Genomic DNA, 20,457 nt, shown 5'->3' on the forward strand with positions numbered 1-20,457 from the left:
ACATATCGATGACATACGGGATTTAATTGCATGGGTGCTTGCTATAGGCAACATTGAGGCGCTGAAGGCTCGGACGAAAACGTTGGTCTGGTGCGTGCAATGCTGACGTTGAATGCAATCTGGTTTCTGGTAACGATCTTGGTGTTCCGTTTGGAGAGGCAAGATGATCTCAAAATCTGCAAGGCATGACTGACGGCACGCGGACGATGAATGACAACAGTATTTCTTGAATCGTTTGAGGCCGTTTTGGCCCTTTGGTATCGTATCATTAAGTATTGTGCTGAAGCCAAAGGTATCGCAATTAGATCAGAGGGTATTTGGGGAATAATGATTCCGATCCAACTTATACATGACACCAAAACAAAAAATCAACTCTTCTACCCAACTCCGGACCGTCGCTATGGGTTGGTATCCATCTTTTCGCCGAGAGGGGATGCTTGTTTCACGTTTATGGTATCACTGTCGCCTGCTCTCTCCCTCTCCTCCATGCCGGACGACGTCGAGGGTAGCAGCGACGAGTCTCTGGGTGTCTTCGCCGACGAAGGCACAATAACATTAAGAACGCAATCGTCCAGATGCTCGTAGAATTCCTGAGCCGTACCGAAGAAGCCTTGGCAAATAGAGCATTGAGCACCATCCCCGCGAACGTTGCCGGATCCGCTGATGATAAGCTTCCGGCTGTTAGGAGGTGTTTGCTCCACGTTGTGGACTGATGTCAGGTGCCGCTTGAAGACGTCGGCTCTGTTGAATGCCTTCTCATACGCGGTTCCCACTCCAGGGCAAAAGGGACAGATCATTGTACCTTTGTAATGCGTCAACGCATGCCGGTTCTTGTCGTACTTCCTGGCGAACCCCTTGGTGTGGTATTCGCAAGTCTCGATGGGACACTTCTCCGGCCGTTCCTCCTGATGCGTGAGCATGTGCGCCGCAAGATCTTTGAAAACCCTCCCGCAATCAGGGTGAGGGCACCGTGTGCGATTGTCAACAGTCTTGCTAGAAGGACTACTCAGTTGCGACGGGATCATCGGTTCCGCAGGGGCTATCAGCAATGGCACTGACGAAGGAGCTGCTGCGATCATCGGTTGGCCAAATGTCGGAGAGCGAGCCGGTGGCGGTGGAGGCGGTAGTGCTTGTGTGAAATACTCGGGTGGTGGCTTGTAGTCGACCTCCTCCCCTCCACTGGAATCGTCATTGTCCTGAATATCCACGGATTGCCGTACTTCCCGCATCCAATCCTTCAAAATGGTCATTGGAGGCCAATCTCCGCTGGCTTTGCCGCCCCTGTGAGGATTGAAATGGGCTCTGCGGAGGTGTGCCGCTGCGTTATAATAGGCTCCGTATCGCTTCTGTGTGACGCAAGCTTTGCATTTTGACAGAGGAATGACCGGCTGCGGGAGTGACGAGTTGTAGTTGTCCGGTTCGGTGCAAACCCAGCGCTTAACTAGGGCGGCATGTTTGGCATCAGTATGCCTCCTTAACTCGTGTTCGCCTCTAAACCCCTCGGGATACTCGTTGCATTTTATGCAATAGACTCGACGTAAGGGAGGTCGTTGGTACGTTTGGCGTCCTCTACCTCCTGTAATTGGCGACTCCAGGGATCTCATAGGTCCTCGAGGAAACGTCGGGCTCTCTCCCACTGTGTGCCGACGGCCTAAGGGATCTATTCCCTGAGGAGAAGTCAAATACTCCAACCCTCCTCCAGCGAACGGGTCTCTGTCAGAGAGCGGGGCCGGATTCGGTATCCAAGGGTCGCCCAATGCTCGAGGATCGTGCATGGGGCGTTTCGGTTCTTCGCCATGTTGGATCGGGGGCAAGATCAATGGGCCGGTCCTTGCGGGCGTTCTTTGTCTGAGAAATCCGTTAAAGGGGGTGCCGGCTTCCGCGTCACCGTCTCCGAGATGCATCAAGAAGTCCCGAGACGACAAGAAACCTTGCTGTGCCCATATTTCCTTGCGCATGACCATTTGTAAAGAATCAACTACCATCCTGTCGTGCTCGTCTAAGTCGTAAGTCTGCTCATCAAGTAACATCGGCGCGGAGCCAATGAAGAGACTGACCAATAGCTTGTAGACACTGTGCATCACGGGCACGCCGCTGGCTCCTCTCCATGCCGCTGGCATTTGGTTCGATTGGCGTCGTGGTAGACATGACGCGATATCAACCAAGATTGTCCGAACCACGCTGAAGATACAAAGCGCGATGAAGGTAGCAAGCCAAAGTTTTGCGTCTTGCGGTCCCTTCCTCAGCGTAGCTCCTTCGAAGGCCTGAAGAAACTGCGACATGCAATTGTACAGCAAGCGATAGTGCGCGTCGTGGTCAATCTCGTCGGCAAACGGTAGTCGATGAGGCGGCCCGCCGTCTAGTCGAATGGATGGCTCGGGTTGCTGAAGGTCCCAAAATATCACTTCTCGTAACAGCAACTTTGCTCGATGTAAGACAGGAAATGCGGTCTCTTCCACATCTCTTGTCGCCGCCATCAGTCCGCTCGTTTTCAAGAGATGAAGAAAATTGTATGATGTTCCTCCGCCATTCCAGCTCGCTGTCAAAACACTAAGGATCGGCGGAGGTCGTTCGAACGCTTCCCTTGAGTAGTTCGAAAGGGCGGTGTTGGTCAGAGGAAGATTGGAAAGCTCCTCTGTCCACCAGAAGCCATCGTCATAATCGAGGTTCGCCTTCACGGCGTGTAGTATGTCTGGAGATATGCGATAACTGTTTTCAAGAAGCTCGTTCATGCTCCTCCTCTGAGCAAGGGGCGACGTTACGGGAGTCTGAGTTTGTCTGGGAGACACAGGTGCTATGTACTATTAGATTCGAGAAGATGCGCTCCATGCAGGGGGCGACTGACCTGGAAGTAACATATCGCAGAAGGCGTCTAGAGGCCCACGGTGACAACCGATGGCTTTCCAAAAGTCGCTACTGGGACTCATGGGTTGGTCGGCACAGTAGTAGCAAGGCTCGCTCGAGTCACACTGGAACTCGTTAGTGACTTTTGGCCAGCCTTGTGTCAAGCTCGACATTCTTACTGGCTGCTTGGCTACCATACAACGCAAACAGGGCCCAGACTCCTGAAGTAGCCTGAGCTCACCAATGGACTGGAGACGAGATTGTCCAACCCTGCTGCGCTTTAAGGGCGGAAGTAAAGGGTCTACTTCGGAATCGACAGAACCTCTCCCTGCAGACTGTTCACCAGCAAGCGAATATGACTGCAAGGTGTCGCGCCGATCTTTCGGTTGACTGGTGGTCGCAAGCGGTGCTAGCTGCGCACCAGTCGATGGCTTTGGGAGCTGTAACGATAGCGGCTGTTTCCCCGTATCAGAGCCCCATGGTCGCGAGGTTGCGTATTCTGAGAATGGCAAAGGTGGTGTGTTGCCAACCGACATGCCCGAATCCCTGTGAACATGCACGCTGTGCTCCCGTGCATGGCTGTCTCGGTCTTCCTTGTTGTAGAAGCCATAAATGTAATGTATACAACGTTCGTCCCAACACTTGAATGACGATGCAGACCGAGACGAAGGTGACAAACTGTCTCTCATCCTCCATCCGCGGACAACCGGGTCGTAGTTGGCTAGATTGCGATCGAGCCAGACTGCGTATCCTACGGGGGCTTCGTCGTACAGCGATCGCTTCAACGCGTCAACCATGTTTGGATCTGCCAAATCGTGACCTGTCAAGGTCAGAATCCGAACTATGAGTAGTGCGGGGAGTGACTCTGGGTGAGTAGCTACCTACCTTGCTCCAGACAGGCAGTTTCGATGCACTCACACCGATACTGCAGTGACCTCGCCTCTTCGTGCTCAGAGACGACGGGAATACTAGCGGATATGTCTGAACATGAGCCATACGGTTAGCAAGGATTTCATGACGATTTAGAGAGTGTAACAAACGGTGGTGATCGGAGTAGGCCTGGAGAACCCGCAACTTGTGGCGGAGCATATTCAGCTCCAACCTGGCGTTAGGACCATACTTGGTGGGTAGCAAGGCGGCAAGCCTTGCTTGGATATCGGCTTGCTGATCAAGGAGCTGCCGGATGGTGCTGTCGACGGCCGGGTCGGGAAGGTTGTGAGGATCGGCCGCCATTCCTCCCGAGCCTAGAGGGCGTCCTCCTCCAGCCGACGACGCGGACACTTTGAATGTTCTCGGTCTCGGGGCAAAACGTCGTCAAGTAATAGTGATAACAGGAGGCCAAGTCGTTCTCGCTACCTTTGGGAAGGGTCGCCAAATCATACAGTGCTTCGAGTGTGTGCATCAGAAGTTCGCTTTCGAGGGCTAGACCATGGTTATTTTCAGAAAGGTTCCGGGTACACAGGCACTGCCAGAGCCATTAGTTGTCGGCGCAGACGCAGAAAGCCCAGTCGAGTTTGTTGTTATACGAAGAGTCGCGATTGTTCTGGTTGGTTGTTGTGGCGTCGTGTAAGGTGGGAATGGACAGGACACAAGATAGCTGGGTTCATCGCTTTTCAAGAGCGTGAGAACGCCCCCGTAGTCTGGATCCCTTGCTTGCTTCTTTCCCGTCCGCCGCTGATCGCTCTCTAGGGCAGATGAGAGATTTGCCTTTGGCGTCTTTGGGGTCTGGATATTTGCCTCCTGCTTGGCCGGGGGGGTTTGCAGGGTCTGGAGCGAGGTGAAGCGAGGCAAGGTACTGTGGGCAGGACAGGTCGAAAGTTCTCTCTTGGACTGAGGTGAGGTGCACAGCAGAGGGCGGCGGCTCGCTGGCCGTCGAGCGGGACCGAATCGGAGCAGGTCCAGTTTCCAGTATCCAACTCCCAATTGCAAGCCTGCTGCTGGGGAATCTCGTCGAAGTAGGATGGATGTATGCGGTCTCCGGTCTTGTTTCCGATCCAAGCTTTGTCCTCTCCAGTGCTCCGTATCTTGCTTGGGATTCTGTTCGTATCCTTCTCCGGGACGAAACCGACGAGTCCTCAGACTGATAAGTCAATGGAAGGCAGAGCGAGGAAGGGGAGAAGGGAGCAAAAGGGAAAGAAAATTTCTGAAAATTAAAATGACGCGGAATTCGCTCCAGCGATTCTGTGGTTCGCATAGGTGGTATTGGATAACAGGACCGCACCGTACCCGACCATGAACACACTGCTGGTCTCGTCCTCCTCCCTCATTGGGGTGATAGCTCTTTTATTAATAACAGGCAGGGTTGATTTGGGGAAGTGGGGCGAGTGGCTAACGGCGTTGATTAGGTAGATAGACGACTGGCGACGGGAGCTTCAAGCAGTGGTCACAATGGATTGGGCTAGGGGAGGGGGGACACTGATGGGAATGAATGGATGTGTGTGTCGTGAGGTGGTGTGCATGCGTGTGGATGGGGGAAGGTAAACGGGGAACGGGGGACGGGGGACGAAGGACGGGGGACGGGATTGTGGAAAGATAGAATTGGATGCTGCTTTTTGGAGGGGGTGTACATTTCACATCGGACATGGAGGCTGCGGTCCAACAACTTGGACTGAGGAACGACTGAGGAACGACTGAGTGACTACCTTACCATGGCCCAACGTGCCTTGCTTTACGAATACCTTCGTGCTATTCCCCATTTACCTTGCAGTAAAAGGAGGGACACACACGGAGAGAGAGAGAGAGAGAGAGAGAGAGAGAGAGAGAGAGAGAGAGAAAGAAAGAGAGCACTATGTGTGAGATGAATAAGATGAGGTCCTGGTGGAAGTTCAAGCGGCGACAGGTCCGGCCAGGATCCAGGAAGGTGACCGTACACCGGACCGCGCAGGATGGATGAGGTGAGAAGGTACGGACGGGCACTGTACTTACCTGAGGTGTAGTAAGGCAATGGATAACCTGGAAGGAACCTACCTTACCTCAAGGTAAGGATGTCCGGCCGGTTGGCTTGCTTGGGAACCTAGCTACCCGCATATTACAGTAAGGTATCATTTACTGGTAGGTATTCAAGTATTTTTCCTCTTCATCTTTCCCGTCCTTCTGGACATCGTTGATTTCTACCAGTCATCGGTCGTAGCTTGACGGCCCTAGCTCCGGTTGAGGGTCTTGCAATATTGCACTTACGTCTTCTTTCTCCTCCTACCTCAAAGTACTTTACGTACCCAGGTGCGACGGGACGGGAGCTGCTTTGCCTGCCTCGGGCTGGCTCTTTTGTACCCGTACAGTGTCTGCTGGTCCTATCAGTCTGTCTAACGGTTCTAACCAAGCCACAGTTCATCGTACCTACCTACCTTACCACCGGGGCTAAGGTACCTAAGGTAGCTTGAAGCGAGATATGCCCGCAGCGATATCGCTTCCATCTTTTTTTCCTCTCGCCTTTTCGCCTTCCATTTTCGCCTTCACCTTCCTTCCATCCATTTCCCATCTCTACCGCTTCATGATGGTTTTTTCTTTTCTTTTTTCGCCACGGAAAACCCCTTGACCTTGCGTCTACCTACCACGGATTCTCATCATTCGGCCCATCCCTATTCAGGCACATCGGTATCCTTGAGAAGAGGGGCCTTTCGGTCCCAAGTTTGAGATGCCGGCACGAATACCGGGGCCGTTGCGGATGTGCATGCCACAAACACTCGTCTTGTTGGTCATTTTGTCGTATCAAATGCCTGCCGGCCATCGTCGCCTCCTTTACGCTGCTTGACGCTGTGCCTTGTTCGCTGCACCGGCCGGCCAAGCAGGAAATCTGTCGACCATGCATACGCATATCCGTACACTGCTCTCCATTCTCGCCAACGACGGGACTTTCGACCATTCTACGCTACATGCAGAGTACAGATGATGTCCCCAAATTCCCCTCTCAAACACGCCTGCCGCCCTGTGAGAGAGCTCGGCCGTCATCCGACCGATGTTTATCCCAGGGTCCCGATGTACCGTCACCGTACCTGCGCGTCCGATCCGCCCTCGAACCCAGAGCTAGAGACTGGAGACTGAGATACCTGACCTGGTTTGCTTTGCCTCGCCGTGCCTCATCTGCGTCGCCGCCTGTGTCTTGCTTCCGTCTCCCAGCCGGCTCGTCTGGTGCTCTCATCCACTCGCCGCCTCGAAAGTCTCCTTCACCCCTCTTACATACGACCGACACAGTCTCCGACCTACCTTAGACTAGGTGCTTGCCAGAGTCTTTTGTATACATACACGCGCCTCCTCCCCACCGACCACCTTCGCAACGACCACGTTCAATTCTCGAAGCAAACAAGGCACACAAGCATGGCATCAAGACGAAAGAGAAGAAGAAGCTGGCCTCGCACGCCTTGCGCTTCTTATCAGCTACTACTTCGGCCCTACCTCGCCCGTCAGAATGCTGTGGACCATTGCTGGACCGTACCGCCATCCAAATCGCACAGGTCATGGGCCGGTAGGCAGGTATCTCTGTTGTAAACACCTCCCGGACCCTGTCATCTAGCATCCCACACCCCCGGCTCATCCCAGCTTCTTCCCTACCTCGTTACATTAGCCACTTGCTTGGCTGCTTAGCTCGTTCGCTCTGCTGGCCAGCTCGCGACGACAACCGCCTTTGCACTCTGCTTGCCGCTGCCGTGCCCGCAGCTCGACTTTCGTATGTCCCAATGATGACTGCGACAGTACATCTCGACCTCAATGTGCTGCAGACGGGGCTTCTCAGGGCAAGTTGCAGGGAACCGATGACCGTTGCATACTGCGGTAGGTATTGGAGGGGGTGGGTGGTCAGCGGCCGCAGACACACTCAATCGCTCGTCTTTCACTCTTTCACAACAAGCCTGCCTTCCAGCACCTTCAGCACGCGCCCCCTCAGCTACTCCCCTTGTCGTTGATAGGTAGGGAGTCCTGGCCGGCTCGAGTCTTTACCGCTTAATTCCCGCCCAGAAAAGTGGAGGTGCTGAGAGAGAGGCGAGCAGAGAGATGCGTTTGGACGAGTGAGAGCCACGGAGAAACAAACCAGAGGACCCAAAATGCTGTGTCCAACGTTCATGGGGCCCAGCAGCCTGGGCGTGGGTATGAGTGTTGGCGTTGGCATCAACGTCAACGTGGGGCCGTTTGGCTTGCGCCCTCTCCGACTCTCCGACCACCGGCCGCAGTCTACAATAAGCCAGACACAGGTAGAGAAAAAAAAAAGGGCTGAGTAGGGGATAACACCAGACGAGACAAGGTCAAACGGTCCCTGAGCTTCAATGTCTGTCCGTTGCGTCCGTCCTGTCTATTGCACGTCCGGATTTATTTCGAGCCAACCCGTCCGCTTCTTGCTCGAGTGTTGACGTCTGTCACCTCCATACTGGCAGCGCACAAACGACGGCGCGCCGCCCCTCCTCTTCTTGATGCAAGGCTTCAGCTGGCAAGCTATTCATGTCGACAGGACTTGACCATCGGCGTGGGAATATGAATGATACAGCCGGTATCGCGCATCCCGGAGCCGGTCGCCTTGGCCATGCTTCCCTGTTAGGCAAATCTGCTCGCTGCTGCGCAGTAGTTCGAGCTTCCACATGTTGGGTTTTCTCCCTGGCTGGGACGGTTCTCGAAGCATCACGCAACCGCAGGGGAATCCTTCCGCGGGTAGGAAATTACGACATTTGCGCCCTTCGCTCGTCTTCTTTGCATCAGACCTAGCACACCAGCTGCCCTCTGCCACGAATTGCGATAGGATACTCTGGACAGTGAGGAGTCTGCTCAGTATTCTCATCGCTCTCCGAGTTGCTGTGCTGCGCTGCGCTGCGCTGCGCTGTTCTCAGGTATCCCCGCCGTATGTGTGTGCCGCGGCGATGGAAAGAACCCTTGCAATGCATCTCCATCTCCAGATCCACACCCACCCCGCTTACTCCCACGCCCACACGGACCAATGCTCCACGTGGGCCATAGAGTCCGTGGTACGATGATGGGGGCCAGTCCCGGCAGAAACAAGCATGTGCCGAGTCACCGTTACAACCTGCAGATAGCTGCTGCAGGCGAGGTCGAGGAGAGCCACATCCACAGCTACAGCTACCCAGTTCAAGAAGGTAGAGCTTAAAGCAGCGAGAAGCGCGCGAAGCTCTGCATCATTCGTCACACGGCGCATGGAGTCGGGCCAGGCCTAGCATGCAGTCACCTCAGTCGCCAAGGATCGAGGTGAGAGCAGCGGTTGGCCGACGTGCTCGGGAGTTCTTCCCATACCCTCTGTTCCCTCTTTAGTCTTTGGACGGAAGTCAAAAAGTCATCAACAATCGAGACGGACGGAGAAAACAGAGGGACAAGAGGTATGTATCCATCTGTATTAGACGTCACACGATACTGTCTTGGACACCGCTCTTCTGCACCATATCCGTCCCGATATCCAACTTGTATCTCGGGTCGTCGACACCAAAATCACAACGTACATGTCAAGCCGAAAACAATCAAGTGATGGTCAACTAGCAGGTCGGACGTCGGCATACCTCATGGAATCTGAAAGGGGACTGCTACACAGTTTGTAAGGGGTTCCAATTCACTGAAGGAGGGCGGCCAGGCACAGAAGGTTTTCGACAATACTCAAATGTTCGCGGCATGAACTGCATACGCATCATGGATGTACCATGAACGCAGAAGTGCGCGTGCTCGTTTTTCGTTCGTCGCGACGCATATCCGCCAGAACGTAAAGACACCTTTCGGGTTCAGGATTCAAGGATACCTGTCAATCGAGACCAGCATTGATGGAAAGAGGGAAGAACATCGTGGAGAGTCCATTCATCCGTCGCTATGCTACACGTCCTTGCCGACATCTAGACGGCCAAATCCTGGCTGACGGGATAGACGGTAGTGCTCTTTATCCAGCTCTAGGTCAGTAGTTCCACACATGATTTGAATCGACGTCTTTCCCCCATTTGATTACCCTCAGATCATTCCCCTGCTTCGGTTCGGTTCGGTGGAGGGAGTTCACCCCCCCTTGAGAGTCCATTCGTCCTGAAGACGGGAGCCAGTAACCTGATGCTTACCAAGTAGGGATCATCTTACCGAACGTCGTATGTGTAAGGACGCATTTTGGATTTGGTACCCGACGCCAAGTGGCCTCCTCCGACACGACTGACCCAGACAAATATCGACAGCCTCGATTACAACCTGTGAGACGGGCGGGATTGGTTTTTCGAAGCTGTCCATCGGCCAGCCGTCACCCGTTGTTTCGATCTGCTCGTACCACGCGCGTCAGGAGCAGCACGGTTGGCCCAGCGGCTCATGCCTCCGAAACAAAACCTCTCCTTATGGATGGGATGGAAATGCCGGAACCGCTGCCCCATTCCCAGGTTTCCTGGTCCACGAGGTCCTCGTCAACCTCAACTTAACAACCTGCTCGGACTCCTCTCGTCAACCGGCTCAACCTACTTCACCACCGGCTGCCTCCCACGAAGCTACCTGACCCTCGGCTATCGTGGGTCACCAGATCTCGATGGAGACTGGGTTACAGCAAACCGAAGGTCTGCGTACGTGTCTGTAATATCTGCTGCTATATTAGACGGCATTACACTCAGCCCTAGGCAAAATACTTTTGATGGTGCCTTTACCTAGGCGTCATGGTCGGGGATACTTAGTGTGGCAGCCTTTCTCGGTAGTGTGTGTGTGTGTGTGTGAAGTTGCTTCCATTCCCTCTCTCACGCGCAGAATCTCAGCTAAGCCGATGAAGTACCGTCTCTTGATATTTCCAAGTGGGCGACGCATTGATAAATCAGGATGGGGCAGGCCCATGATCTAGTTGTCCACGTAAGGTAGGGCCGTCATACGGGTGGTCAGTGCAGAGGCTGAAATTAGGAATTGGGGATTGGAGAACAGGGGAGCAAAATTCACATGTGCTTGCAAGCTGATATATAGTAGCAGGCATACGAATTTGCGAGGCGTGTCGAGTTCCTTCTCGGCGGAACGGGGGCTTGGTGCTGCGATACCTGGCATTCTGAGTTGGAGGATGGATGTCTATTGATCTTTGTCCGCAAGTTTGACTCGTGGTAGGCAAGTCTGTACAACACATTCAATGCGCCGCATCGCAATCAGGGCGGCGTGGCTCGGTTTGTAATCCGGACGGACCCCTCCTCGACCGATCTCACACTCAATCTGTCCCTCCCCCCGTTCCAATCTGCCATGGTCGAAAACTGGTAAACAAATCTCTGGTTTTCTTGTCTCTCACGTCGTTCGTGATAGATGGTTGAATTGGTGCTATGAGAGAACCCCCGTCTAGTCCTTATAAACGCCCCGGAGCTCATTCCCGGCCTTCGTCGAGCTCATGTTGAATGACGCCGGCCCGTGTCGATATCATGCTTCGCTCCCGTCGATCCATTTCTGTTTCGCAGTTGAAGTTTATGTACAGAAATCCTTGCCAGAAACTCCCCGATTTGTGTTTTGTTTTGTTTTCCCTTCATATGCTGGATGCCCGTCATCAGAAGCCTCCTCAGGACGGGGAAGCCCGTCGTCACAATACCGCACCTCCTTACTCCACTTGTTCCCAACGTCGCTCACGCAGGGGCTTCTCCTTGCCGGCCGCAGCCCTGCTGCCATCCTTCTCGTCCTTCCAGGCCCAGTACTCCGCAAGCCGCGTCTCAGCGTACGACGCGTAGTCGAAGTCGATCTCCGAAATGACGGCCTGGATAAGGGCCCAAATGCCCCAGTAGAAGCCCGGGACTCCTCTGAACAGGTCGACCTCGTCATTCAGCTTTCTCACTTCGGCCTCGACGTCGACGTTCGGCTTGTCGCCCTGCAGAGTCTTGAAGTAGGCTCGGGTGTACTCGTCGATGAACTCACGGCGCTGGGTTCGACTGGGCAGGACGTTGTAGTCGCAGTCGAAACCTCCCCACTCGGCGAAGTGGTTTGCGATATCGAAGGCCGCGGGGGACGGGGTCGCGTACTCGTAGTCGATGAAGGTCACCGACACTTGGTCCTTGGCGCCGCTGGCGGCGTATGTTGTAGGTAGCACGATGACGTTACCGCTCAGAAGATCGCAGTGGGCGAAGACGAGCTATACACGGTGATGGTCAGCCAACGCTCGCGCAGTGCATGAAACGTCGTGGCGAGTATATCTTACCCCGTCGACCCCCAAGCCAGGGCGCTGACTTAATTCCTCCACCAGACATTCCAGTTCGTGCTGGAGCTTTTCCTGTCGCTCCCTCTGCTCTTGGGTATCTGTTGGTAGCGCCAGGATCCACTTCTGCATGACGGTCCAGACGTTAGGGACCGGTTTTCCAGGGGCTACATTCTCGATGATATCCTCCCGGTTTTGTTCTTCGTTCGCGCCCTTCTCCTTAGCGTGGCCGTTTGCCGACGTCGGATGGGTGATGCAGGGGACGGTCGCGTGCCATTGCGCCAGGCGTCTGGCAACGGCTGTGTAGATTGAAGGCTTTCTCAGGTCCTCGGGGGCTGTGACGCTGCCCTTGACGTAGCGGTAGAGCATTCCGTTCTTGAAGCGCGCGAGCAACTCGGGAGCGAGGCCGTGCTTCATGAGCAGCTCATGGTTCTGGGCCTCACGCTCACGGTCGATTAGGACGGCGGTGCCGTTGCCGTAGGCGCGCAACAGTATGGCTTCCCTGTCTACGTCCTCCTTGGACCATCCTTTCCGCTTGTTGATCGCCTTGAGAAGGGTGTTTGTGATGCCGTCGGTGAAGCGCACGAACTCGATCTTGTCGTCGGCGGTGTCCCAGTCTGGTCGAACAGTCAGGATTAAACGGGTCGCGGATTGCTGAGAATCTTCGCTGTCGTAGGAGAAGGGGAGGAATCGGACGTGAGCATTCGCCAACCCGTTAGGGTTGCCGTTGCTTGCACCCTGGGTCATGGCTTGGACCAGCACGGCGATGGTGGTGTTGGTAGTGGTGGTGGAGAGGGAGGAGTGTCGAGAGGGCAGAGACAATACCGACAGGTAAATTGTTCCTTGGAAATTGGCCCCGGGGTGTCGAGTGGTACGCCGGGAGTGTCGAGCGATGCCGATCTGTCGTGGAAGGCGGAGGAAGGATAGGGGAGGGGGAAGGATTGGAGCTGGAGCGGTCTGCGTCAAGTAGGGGGTGGAAAGGGAGCGAGGGTATTCGAGGGAGGGGCAGACAGGCGGTGGACAGGCCGAAAAGGAGTCGTCGAGATGCTGGAGTAGATGGAGTACGAAGTAGAAGTAGGAGAAAAGGAGAAGAGAAGAGCGGAGGAGGAGATGGACAGGTGAGGTGGTATTAATATCGAAAAAGCGTCTTGAGATGGTACTGTCTGGATTATGTGGCGGTTCGAGTTAAGCCGAGCACACGACCATTTTCCTTCCTAGTGGGGGCCCAATGTCCAGGGAGGGAAAAAAAAAAAAAAAAGGGAAAGACCGTCGCTAAGCCAGGTAGTTTAATAAATGGAAATGAATTTGTCTTCTCGTTGGGGAGATTTTTGGGCGGTGGGCGCTGGCTATTCTGCTTTTGTCGTCGGTCGACGAATCGAGGTAGGTGGTAAAGGGTTTCTACCTACCTACGGTAGATAGGTACACTTAGCAGACAGGCAGATAAAGAAGAGGCAGGTTATCGGACCACCCAGTCTCCAGGTAAGGTATCTGTAATTAGAGGCAGACATGGGAGTAAAAAGGCTAGAGCAGAGGCGCAGACATGAGGTAGAGTACTGAGGTGAGCAGAGCACCCAAGACTGGATGGGAGAGAGCATGTGAAAGCCACGGCTGCCACAATTTTCATTTAGGTACCTAGGGGACTGCCGGGCGGGGACGTAGGTATGGACGGGAGTGGACTTTTTTGATTACCTTGCCTAGGGACCTAAGGTAGGTAGTTGGTGGCAGTCAAGCGTGAGGTGACCCCAACGCCTTCAGCAAAGAGGTAAAGCCGGGGACATAAGAGCTATTACTACCTAGACACCTAGAGTAAAGCAGAGCAGAGGCAGTGGAGGAGCTCTCAATGAAATCACTGCAAGACCTGCACGTTTGTTGGCCTTTTCGCGGGACGCGTGGCACGAGCGCCAGTCCCACGAGACAGAGGCATGCAGCATGGTATGGGCATCCAATGGCGCGGGGGCGCCGATACGCTACGGTACGCAGACTTGGGGATTGGGGACGAGGGTTGGTTGGGAATGACACTGAGAACTGAGGGTCCGACGAAACATGATGGTCAGTGATCGGCTCTACCTTTTTTTTCTTTGGCGGCATCCTCGTCTTGTTACCTGCCTTTACTCCAAGAAAGATGTACGTACTTCCGCGCTCTGTCGAATTGCCTCCACCGCATGCCACCTCAAGCCGCCCTACGGATACCTTACGGATGCTACCTATCCCGACCTCTGCCTCCTCCGCAGCGGCAAAAAGTCCCTTGGCTGCCGTTCATCAGGACCTTGCAGCTGGTCGCGAATGCAGTGCGACAACCACAACAGCCTGAATCCCCATGGGTGGACGAATAGAAGGCCATTCAACGGCGGTGGCGTCAGGTCATTGGACGTTTCTGTTTCTTCCCCTCGTCAGATCGAATATCACCCCCCCCCCCCCCAAAAAGTTGGAGCTACCATGTCGTTTATTTCGTCATCGTTGGAGTGACCTTGTCCTCTTCTCCAGCAGCTGAGTACTATGGTAGGCGTAGAAGTATCCGTAGATATCCCTTCCCCAGATATGATCGCCGCGGGAAACAGGAACAAGTTGCCTCCCTCAGGCCAAAGCTACGTCCACCTCAGCTCCGCTCGCGTCAGGTATTGGTGCTCATGTAAGGTACTCTGTACATAGTAGAGTCGCATGTCTCCTTCAGTGCCGTTGCGGTTGTCTGACGGCTGGAATGGAAATGGGAAGCTTCAAGCCTCGAGCCTCACCGACTTGCACGTGTCTCTCCTTGATGCACTGGCAGGCTGCTACCTTGGTCTAGCCCAGCCTCTGACATGAACTGGATAAGGAAATTGGACGCATGTCTTGACGTACAATCGATACCATTGGATTTCCATTGGCTTCAAGGCATGTGACGGCTGGGAGGTTTAGGCCCGCATTAGGAGACACTGGACCCTTTACACTGCGCTCCCACCTTACCTTACGGTGCCTAGAGGCTAGGTAGCGCTATGAATACCTATGTGACTTCTGCTTGGCTAACGGGGTACCCACTCTTTGCCCACCACCGAACTGGAAATGGAACCTTGAGAGCCTCAACCCCACCTGCAGCCCTTCAAGGTACGTACCTTACTCAGTACCTTACCGCTGAGCAGAGATCAGAGAGCAGAGAAAACGTTCATGCTGCGCTTGGACCATCCACCTGCCCGCCGCGCCCGCCGCCCGCGCCCGTGCCCGTCCGCTCACGGCCCTCCCAACCTCCAATCACACTCAACCTCTGCTTTTATCAGATTCATCCAATGCCGTTCCCACCAGGCATCGGACAGCCGACATTCACGGTACGGGGGTAACTCGACGTGTCCCGTCGACAGCAATCCCACGCCCGCCTTTCGTCCCATCGCCGAACTACTACTCATAGCCGCCCGTTCCACACCCGCCGCGGCACTGACCGTCGAAGAATGAAGGGTGTCGACTTGCGTCAATCGTCAAATCCTCGGCTTCAAATCTAATCTCATCCTTCGGTTCGGTCAAGGATACGACAATGCCCGCCGCACCCGTACCGCATCATCAGCGACAGCTCAGCACCGCTGCCAACTGATGTGGCCTTTGAATGAACCGCTGCCCCCGTCATCGCCACCGTTCCCGCCATGGCGCTGCCCGTGCTCCCGAACCCCGCCAACTTTCTGGCCGTAGCACTGGTCATCAACAGATCCCGTGATGGCCCCAACTTCGTCTTTCACTACCCGCCACAAGTCCTGCCTCCCAACGCCAAGCCGCAGAATCACGAGCCGGCAGACGCTCCTCCCGATAACGACGACATATTGCTTGAGCGCTTAAACCAACCCGCGTCGCTAGACGCAGATGCCAACACGGACGAATCCCAGCAATGGACCGTAGGCGACGACCACCTGATCACCGATGAAGGCACACAGATCGTGCCGTGGGAGCATGTGGCAGGCTTTCCGACCAAAGACCTCGCCAGCGTCCTGACCCCAGGCAGGGCTTATCACAAGAAGCTGTTTCAACTTTCTCTCGACCCCTTGTACTGTGTCTCCTATCCAATCCACGTACCTGAAAGTGGCAGTTGGAAAAAGAAGAAGAAAAAGAAGGGAAAGCCTGAGAGGGCCAAGTCCGTAAGAACAGAAGAGTCGGCGGTGCTGGTCGATTACGATCCGAGCGAGGAAAATGAGGCGACTCCCAATGGCGCTGATGCCTCTCAGGGGGACCCCAAAGAAGAAGAGAAGCCCGATGAGGCAGATGACAAGCGAGCCTCCATGACCATGTTCAACTTGGTCTTCATACTCAACCCGAGGAAACACGAAGCCAAAGAGCTAATAGCCACCTTGTACTTGAACATCATCAAGAAGGTGAACAAGGCCTACAAGTACTGTCAACAGCATAGTGAATTTGTATGGAAGGAATCGAAGCGTATATCTGATCTGAAAGACAAGGGTCGCGAAGACAGTTGGTTGACCATCAGAAACTCTCGCGAATGTACGCTAACCCGACGCAGGGCGCAAGATGAGCTCCCTGTGGAGCGAGATATTGGCGACTTCGTCACTGGCGGCTTCGGTTCAGGACATCTACGAGGCGGTATCCCAGAATAAGATTGCAGCTCTGCAGCTGGACACGACGAACGGGCCAATCACCCCGTCCGTACAGATTCCTGTACCGTTTTATGTTACGGACTTGCATCAGATCGGGCAGAGAGAGAACAGAGGCCTCTGGCTGACGACGGCCAATTCCTTCATTGGCGAAGACACCATTGACGAACCCGGATTTCTGGACCGCAACTTTGCATTGCTTCTCATGGGTGACGAGAAGAAGATCATCGCCGAGCTCCAGGCAGATCCGGACCCTAGCACAGTCGCCATGGTCGAGTTCGCCCGGCTTTCGAAGCCTACGCAGTCGTGAGTGAATTTGTCTCATAATCTGTTCCCCATTGCTAACTGGAGACAAAGCTTCTATCAAGTCGGACAAAGTAACATCCTAACGTTGAGTCAAGTGCGTAAGTACGCCCAGCATTTCATCTTTTGGCGTCGCGCCATCGCGATACCTCCTTTACATGCTCGCGACATATACATCATGTCCCCGAACTGCGACACTCGCAACCTTCCCCGAGCCAGCCTCGAGTGGCAGAGGTCGTTTCCCCTAGCCCCGCCGCTCACCAACTTCCTCGCGGAGTTGTCCTACGCTCCGCGACCATACAAACATTTCTGCCCCAGCAAAGCCCACCGCCCGACGTACCTCGCCATGCTGGCCTGGCTGATGCGTGGCGCGTGGGTCACGCAGCTCTGCACCTTTGCCTATGTGGTCGTCTGGCCCGAGATCATCTACGAAGTCGAGCACAAGCTCGAGAGCGACGAGCTGCGCAAGGCCGACGATGCCAGCGCTCTCCTCAGCACCAGCGGCGGCGCTCTCAACGGCCCGAGTCCCCTCGACGTTGTCGACGAGCAGTCCGATGCCGCCGGGGAAGGCGGCGGCGGTAGCGGTGCCGCCACGATGGTTGCGCACGTGCCGACCATGAGCGAGCAGGTGGCGGAGAAGGCGCGGCTGGAGCGCATCGCGGAGAAGACGCAGCGCGAGGCGGCCGAGAAGGCGACGGCGCACGCGCGCAAGGTGCTGCCGACCGCGACGGACCACCCGTCGACCAACGACGCGCCGCACCTCGCGCGCATGTCGCCGTACATCATTCTCGACGCCAACAAGGCGACGGGCAAGGACTCGCTCTATCTCTCGGCCATCGGGAAGCGGTTCAAGGATCCCAAGGTGGCCAAGGCGTGGCAGGCGTTTTGGAAGTACTTGAACGGGCAGACTGCTCTGGAGAGGATCGCGTTGCAGGAGGACATGAAGCGTAAGGAGGCATGGAATCTGTTGACGGCGATGAGTGAGCATCTCCTATGCGTGCGGCATTGGTAGGACCGCTTTGCGACCTGCCTGCGCGGTTCGTATTGATAATTCACATGGCCAAGTAGGCTTGGATTTCTCCAGCATATTGCACGTTTTTGGTAGTCCGGGACAGGTCAGAGTGAATGATAGTCGAACACCTAGCAAGGCTGCGTGGCCGGCGTGGGAAGCTGGGTAGTAATGAGAGGAGGGCTTGTTGTAATAAGATAAAGGGAGGGTATCATTGTATATGTGCCAAAAAAAAAAAAAGGGGAAAAGGAAGAAAATCAAGGACAACCACACACGTGGGCCACGTACACAGCTGAGAAGTCGGGACATCACGCCAGGGATGGTAGATACAAGACTCTGAACCGACAAATGTTGGCATATAGAACCACCTGAGCATTAAAAAAGAAGAGAACGAACTGCGTGAAATAATATACGAAACCGCCTGAATATGAATGAACCTTGCAAATGCCCACCCGAACCCCCCAGAGGTATCACGACTGCCAGTAGAAAATGCTCGATAAACCCAGGAGAAACCCAAGAAAGAAAAAAAATAGGAAAGAAAGTGCTAGTCATCCAGAACCATAATCCAGCTAGCACGTCCCCATCATCCGTCATGTTGCCTATGTGAACCTCTCATCGTCATCCACGTAACCACACGTCTTCTCAACGCCGTATCCATGACCTAGACCCCGATAACCCCATGTATGCAAAGTAGACGCGTGCAGATGTATAGTAAAGAAGAAAATGACGAGATGGAAATGGTCCGCGCGTAGCTTGCGGCTCCATAGATGCTGGCAAAGAACACTAATTGGGCGTCAACGTAAGTCACTATTGTGTCAGGTCCATGCCGAACTCGTCCTCTTCCTTGAAGTTCAGCGAGGCAGGGCCACTGTCGTCGTCATCTGGGTCGTTCCAGAATTCGTTTCCAGCTGTCAGGTCATTGGCCAGAGCAGCACTTGCATTGCCACCAGGGCTGACGGAGACACCATCGGCGTTGGTCGCACCGTTGAGGGGCTCGCCACGGAAGTCGGTGTGGTGAGGCACTCTGAGGCCGGACCCGCTCGCACGCGAGTAGCCGAGGTCGTCGTTCTTGGAAATGGCTTCCATCAGCTCGGTCTGCATGCGCTTCTCATCCTCCGTGAGCTCGAAGGGGAAGTGACCGCCCAGTTCCGCAATGGCGTTCATCAATTCTTCCTGCTGTTGGAGCTTCAGGTGCAACATCCACATCAAGTCTCGTGTCCAGCTTACGGCACCGTTGAGGATGTCGCCCTTGTTGGGGCCCTTGTCCTTGTCTTCGATGGGCAGGCCAGTGGTGATGTTGCCAGTCGTACCGCCAGCTGCGCGTCGCGCTCCAGGCCCGGCAAGGCCCGAGGTTGCTTGCGACGGGTTGGAGATGCCCGTCAAAGTAGGGGAAAGCGGGGTACCGTTCTGGATCATTTTGCGAATCTTCTCGTCCTCCAGGCGGTGCGCAGGCACCAGTCTGCTCAGGTCTTGGATTCTTTCATTGATGTTGTCTCGTCGGCGCCGCTCGACAAGGTTATGGGACTCGCGACGTCTCTTCCGCTTCATCTCCTGGGAAGAAACGGCCCCAGGCTGAACCCCAAGCTTCGCAGGCATGGAGGTGCCGCCCTTCATCATGACCTCGTTGAGTTGAGCCAAGCCAGGCTGGATGGGTGAAGAAAACCCAGAGCCGTAGGACGCTGCCATGCTTCCAGTAGGGGTTTGCATCCACTGACCTCCTGCGGAGGGCGACTTTTCGTGCATACCTTGGGTCCTGATTGACTGGGGCCCGAAGCCCGACGTCTCGGGCACAGAATGCATTGCCGACTTGGGAGTCATTGGGCTTCTGGTGTTGGAAGAACTCTTTCTCTGCATCGCCTGCGCCATCCTGGCTCTGTTCTTCGCATTAAGGTAGTTGGCGTCTGCGCTCTCGTTATTCAGATCCGATCCGGTCAAAGGCGAGCCTGAGTAGGAAATGGGTGACGCGAGCGAGTTGCCGAGAGAGTGGGGGTTGTGCAGCTGGCGAAACTGGGAGTTGTTGAAGCTGTGGACGAAGGGACTTTGTATAGGATCTCCGTCGGGCGTGTTGGAGTAGCCGTTGATGTGGTTTGGTTGGTCCATGCCATGATATGAGCCATGAATAGTCTGATTGAAGCCGCCCATGCTGTTCATGTCCGACATGCCGCCAAAGTCCTGACCGTGGCCGTGCATGCTTGGCTGCTCGGTCGGGCTGCTGAGGCCATCGAGGAGCTCGTCGTCGCCGAAGAGGGCGTTACCGCTGGAAAAGCCATTTGAGTTGTTTGCAGAGTTGGAGTTGAAGTTGTTGGAGTAGGACGAGGCAAAGTTCCCTCCCATGGCCAGGTCGTTGGGGTCAATACTTCCGCCGGGGCCATGTCCCCCGTTGAACTGGCCGAAGCCGTGTTGTGCCATATCGAGTCTTGTTCGCTGCAGACGAGAGGTTGGAGTATCGCGAGTCGAGTGTGTCGGTCCGACAACTGCTGGAGGCCTCGCAGACCGTGTACGAAGTCACACCGCCTCTTTGGTCGGGGGGGAAAAAACAGTGGCTGAAGGAGCTACAAAGCTCGATGAAGACGAGTAAGATCCAGGTCGAATGGGCGACTGGAAAGAAGTAGACGGTCAGCAATGCGACTTCTTGTTGCGAGTGT

At 54.9% G+C, this 20,457-nt stretch overlaps 3 protein-coding genes across 3 annotated transcripts; 1 reads left to right on the forward strand and 2 right to left on the reverse strand.

Annotated features, from left to right (window-relative positions):
• Window positions 1-398: 398 nt before the first annotated feature.
• Window positions 399-12,766, reverse strand: CkaCkLH20_12707 (choline/ethanolamine kinase; the record flags this gene model as incomplete). The annotated part of the gene is made up of 6 exons (XM_038895419.1): window positions 399-1,441; window positions 3,763-3,825; window positions 3,885-4,124; window positions 4,177-4,266; window positions 11,377-11,872; window positions 11,939-12,766. 6 exons carry the CDS (start codon window positions 12,764-12,766, stop codon window positions 399-401), a joined length of 2,760 nt encoding a protein of 919 aa, XP_038739251.1.
• Window positions 12,767-15,543: 2,777 nt separating this feature from the next.
• Window positions 15,544-17,815, forward strand: CkaCkLH20_12708 (upf0171 domain protein; the record flags this gene model as incomplete). Its single annotated transcript, XM_038895420.1, has 3 exons — window positions 15,544-16,285; window positions 16,410-16,806; window positions 16,858-17,815. 3 exons carry the CDS (start codon window positions 15,544-15,546, stop codon window positions 17,813-17,815), a joined length of 2,097 nt encoding a protein of 698 aa, XP_038739252.1.
• Window positions 17,816-18,619: 804 nt separating this feature from the next.
• Window positions 18,620-20,221, reverse strand: CkaCkLH20_12709 (helix-loop-helix DNA-binding domain-containing protein; the record flags this gene model as incomplete). Its single annotated transcript, XM_038895421.1, has 1 exon — window positions 18,620-20,221. One exon carries the CDS (start codon window positions 20,219-20,221, stop codon window positions 18,620-18,622), a length of 1,602 nt encoding a protein of 533 aa, XP_038739253.1.
• Window positions 20,222-20,457: the final 236 nt, after the last annotated feature.

This window comes from Colletotrichum karsti, assembly GCF_011947395.1.
Source record: "Colletotrichum karsti strain CkLH20 chromosome Unknown Scaffold64, whole genome shotgun sequence".
NCBI lineage: Eukaryota > Fungi > Ascomycota > Sordariomycetes > Glomerellales > Glomerellaceae > Colletotrichum > Colletotrichum karsti.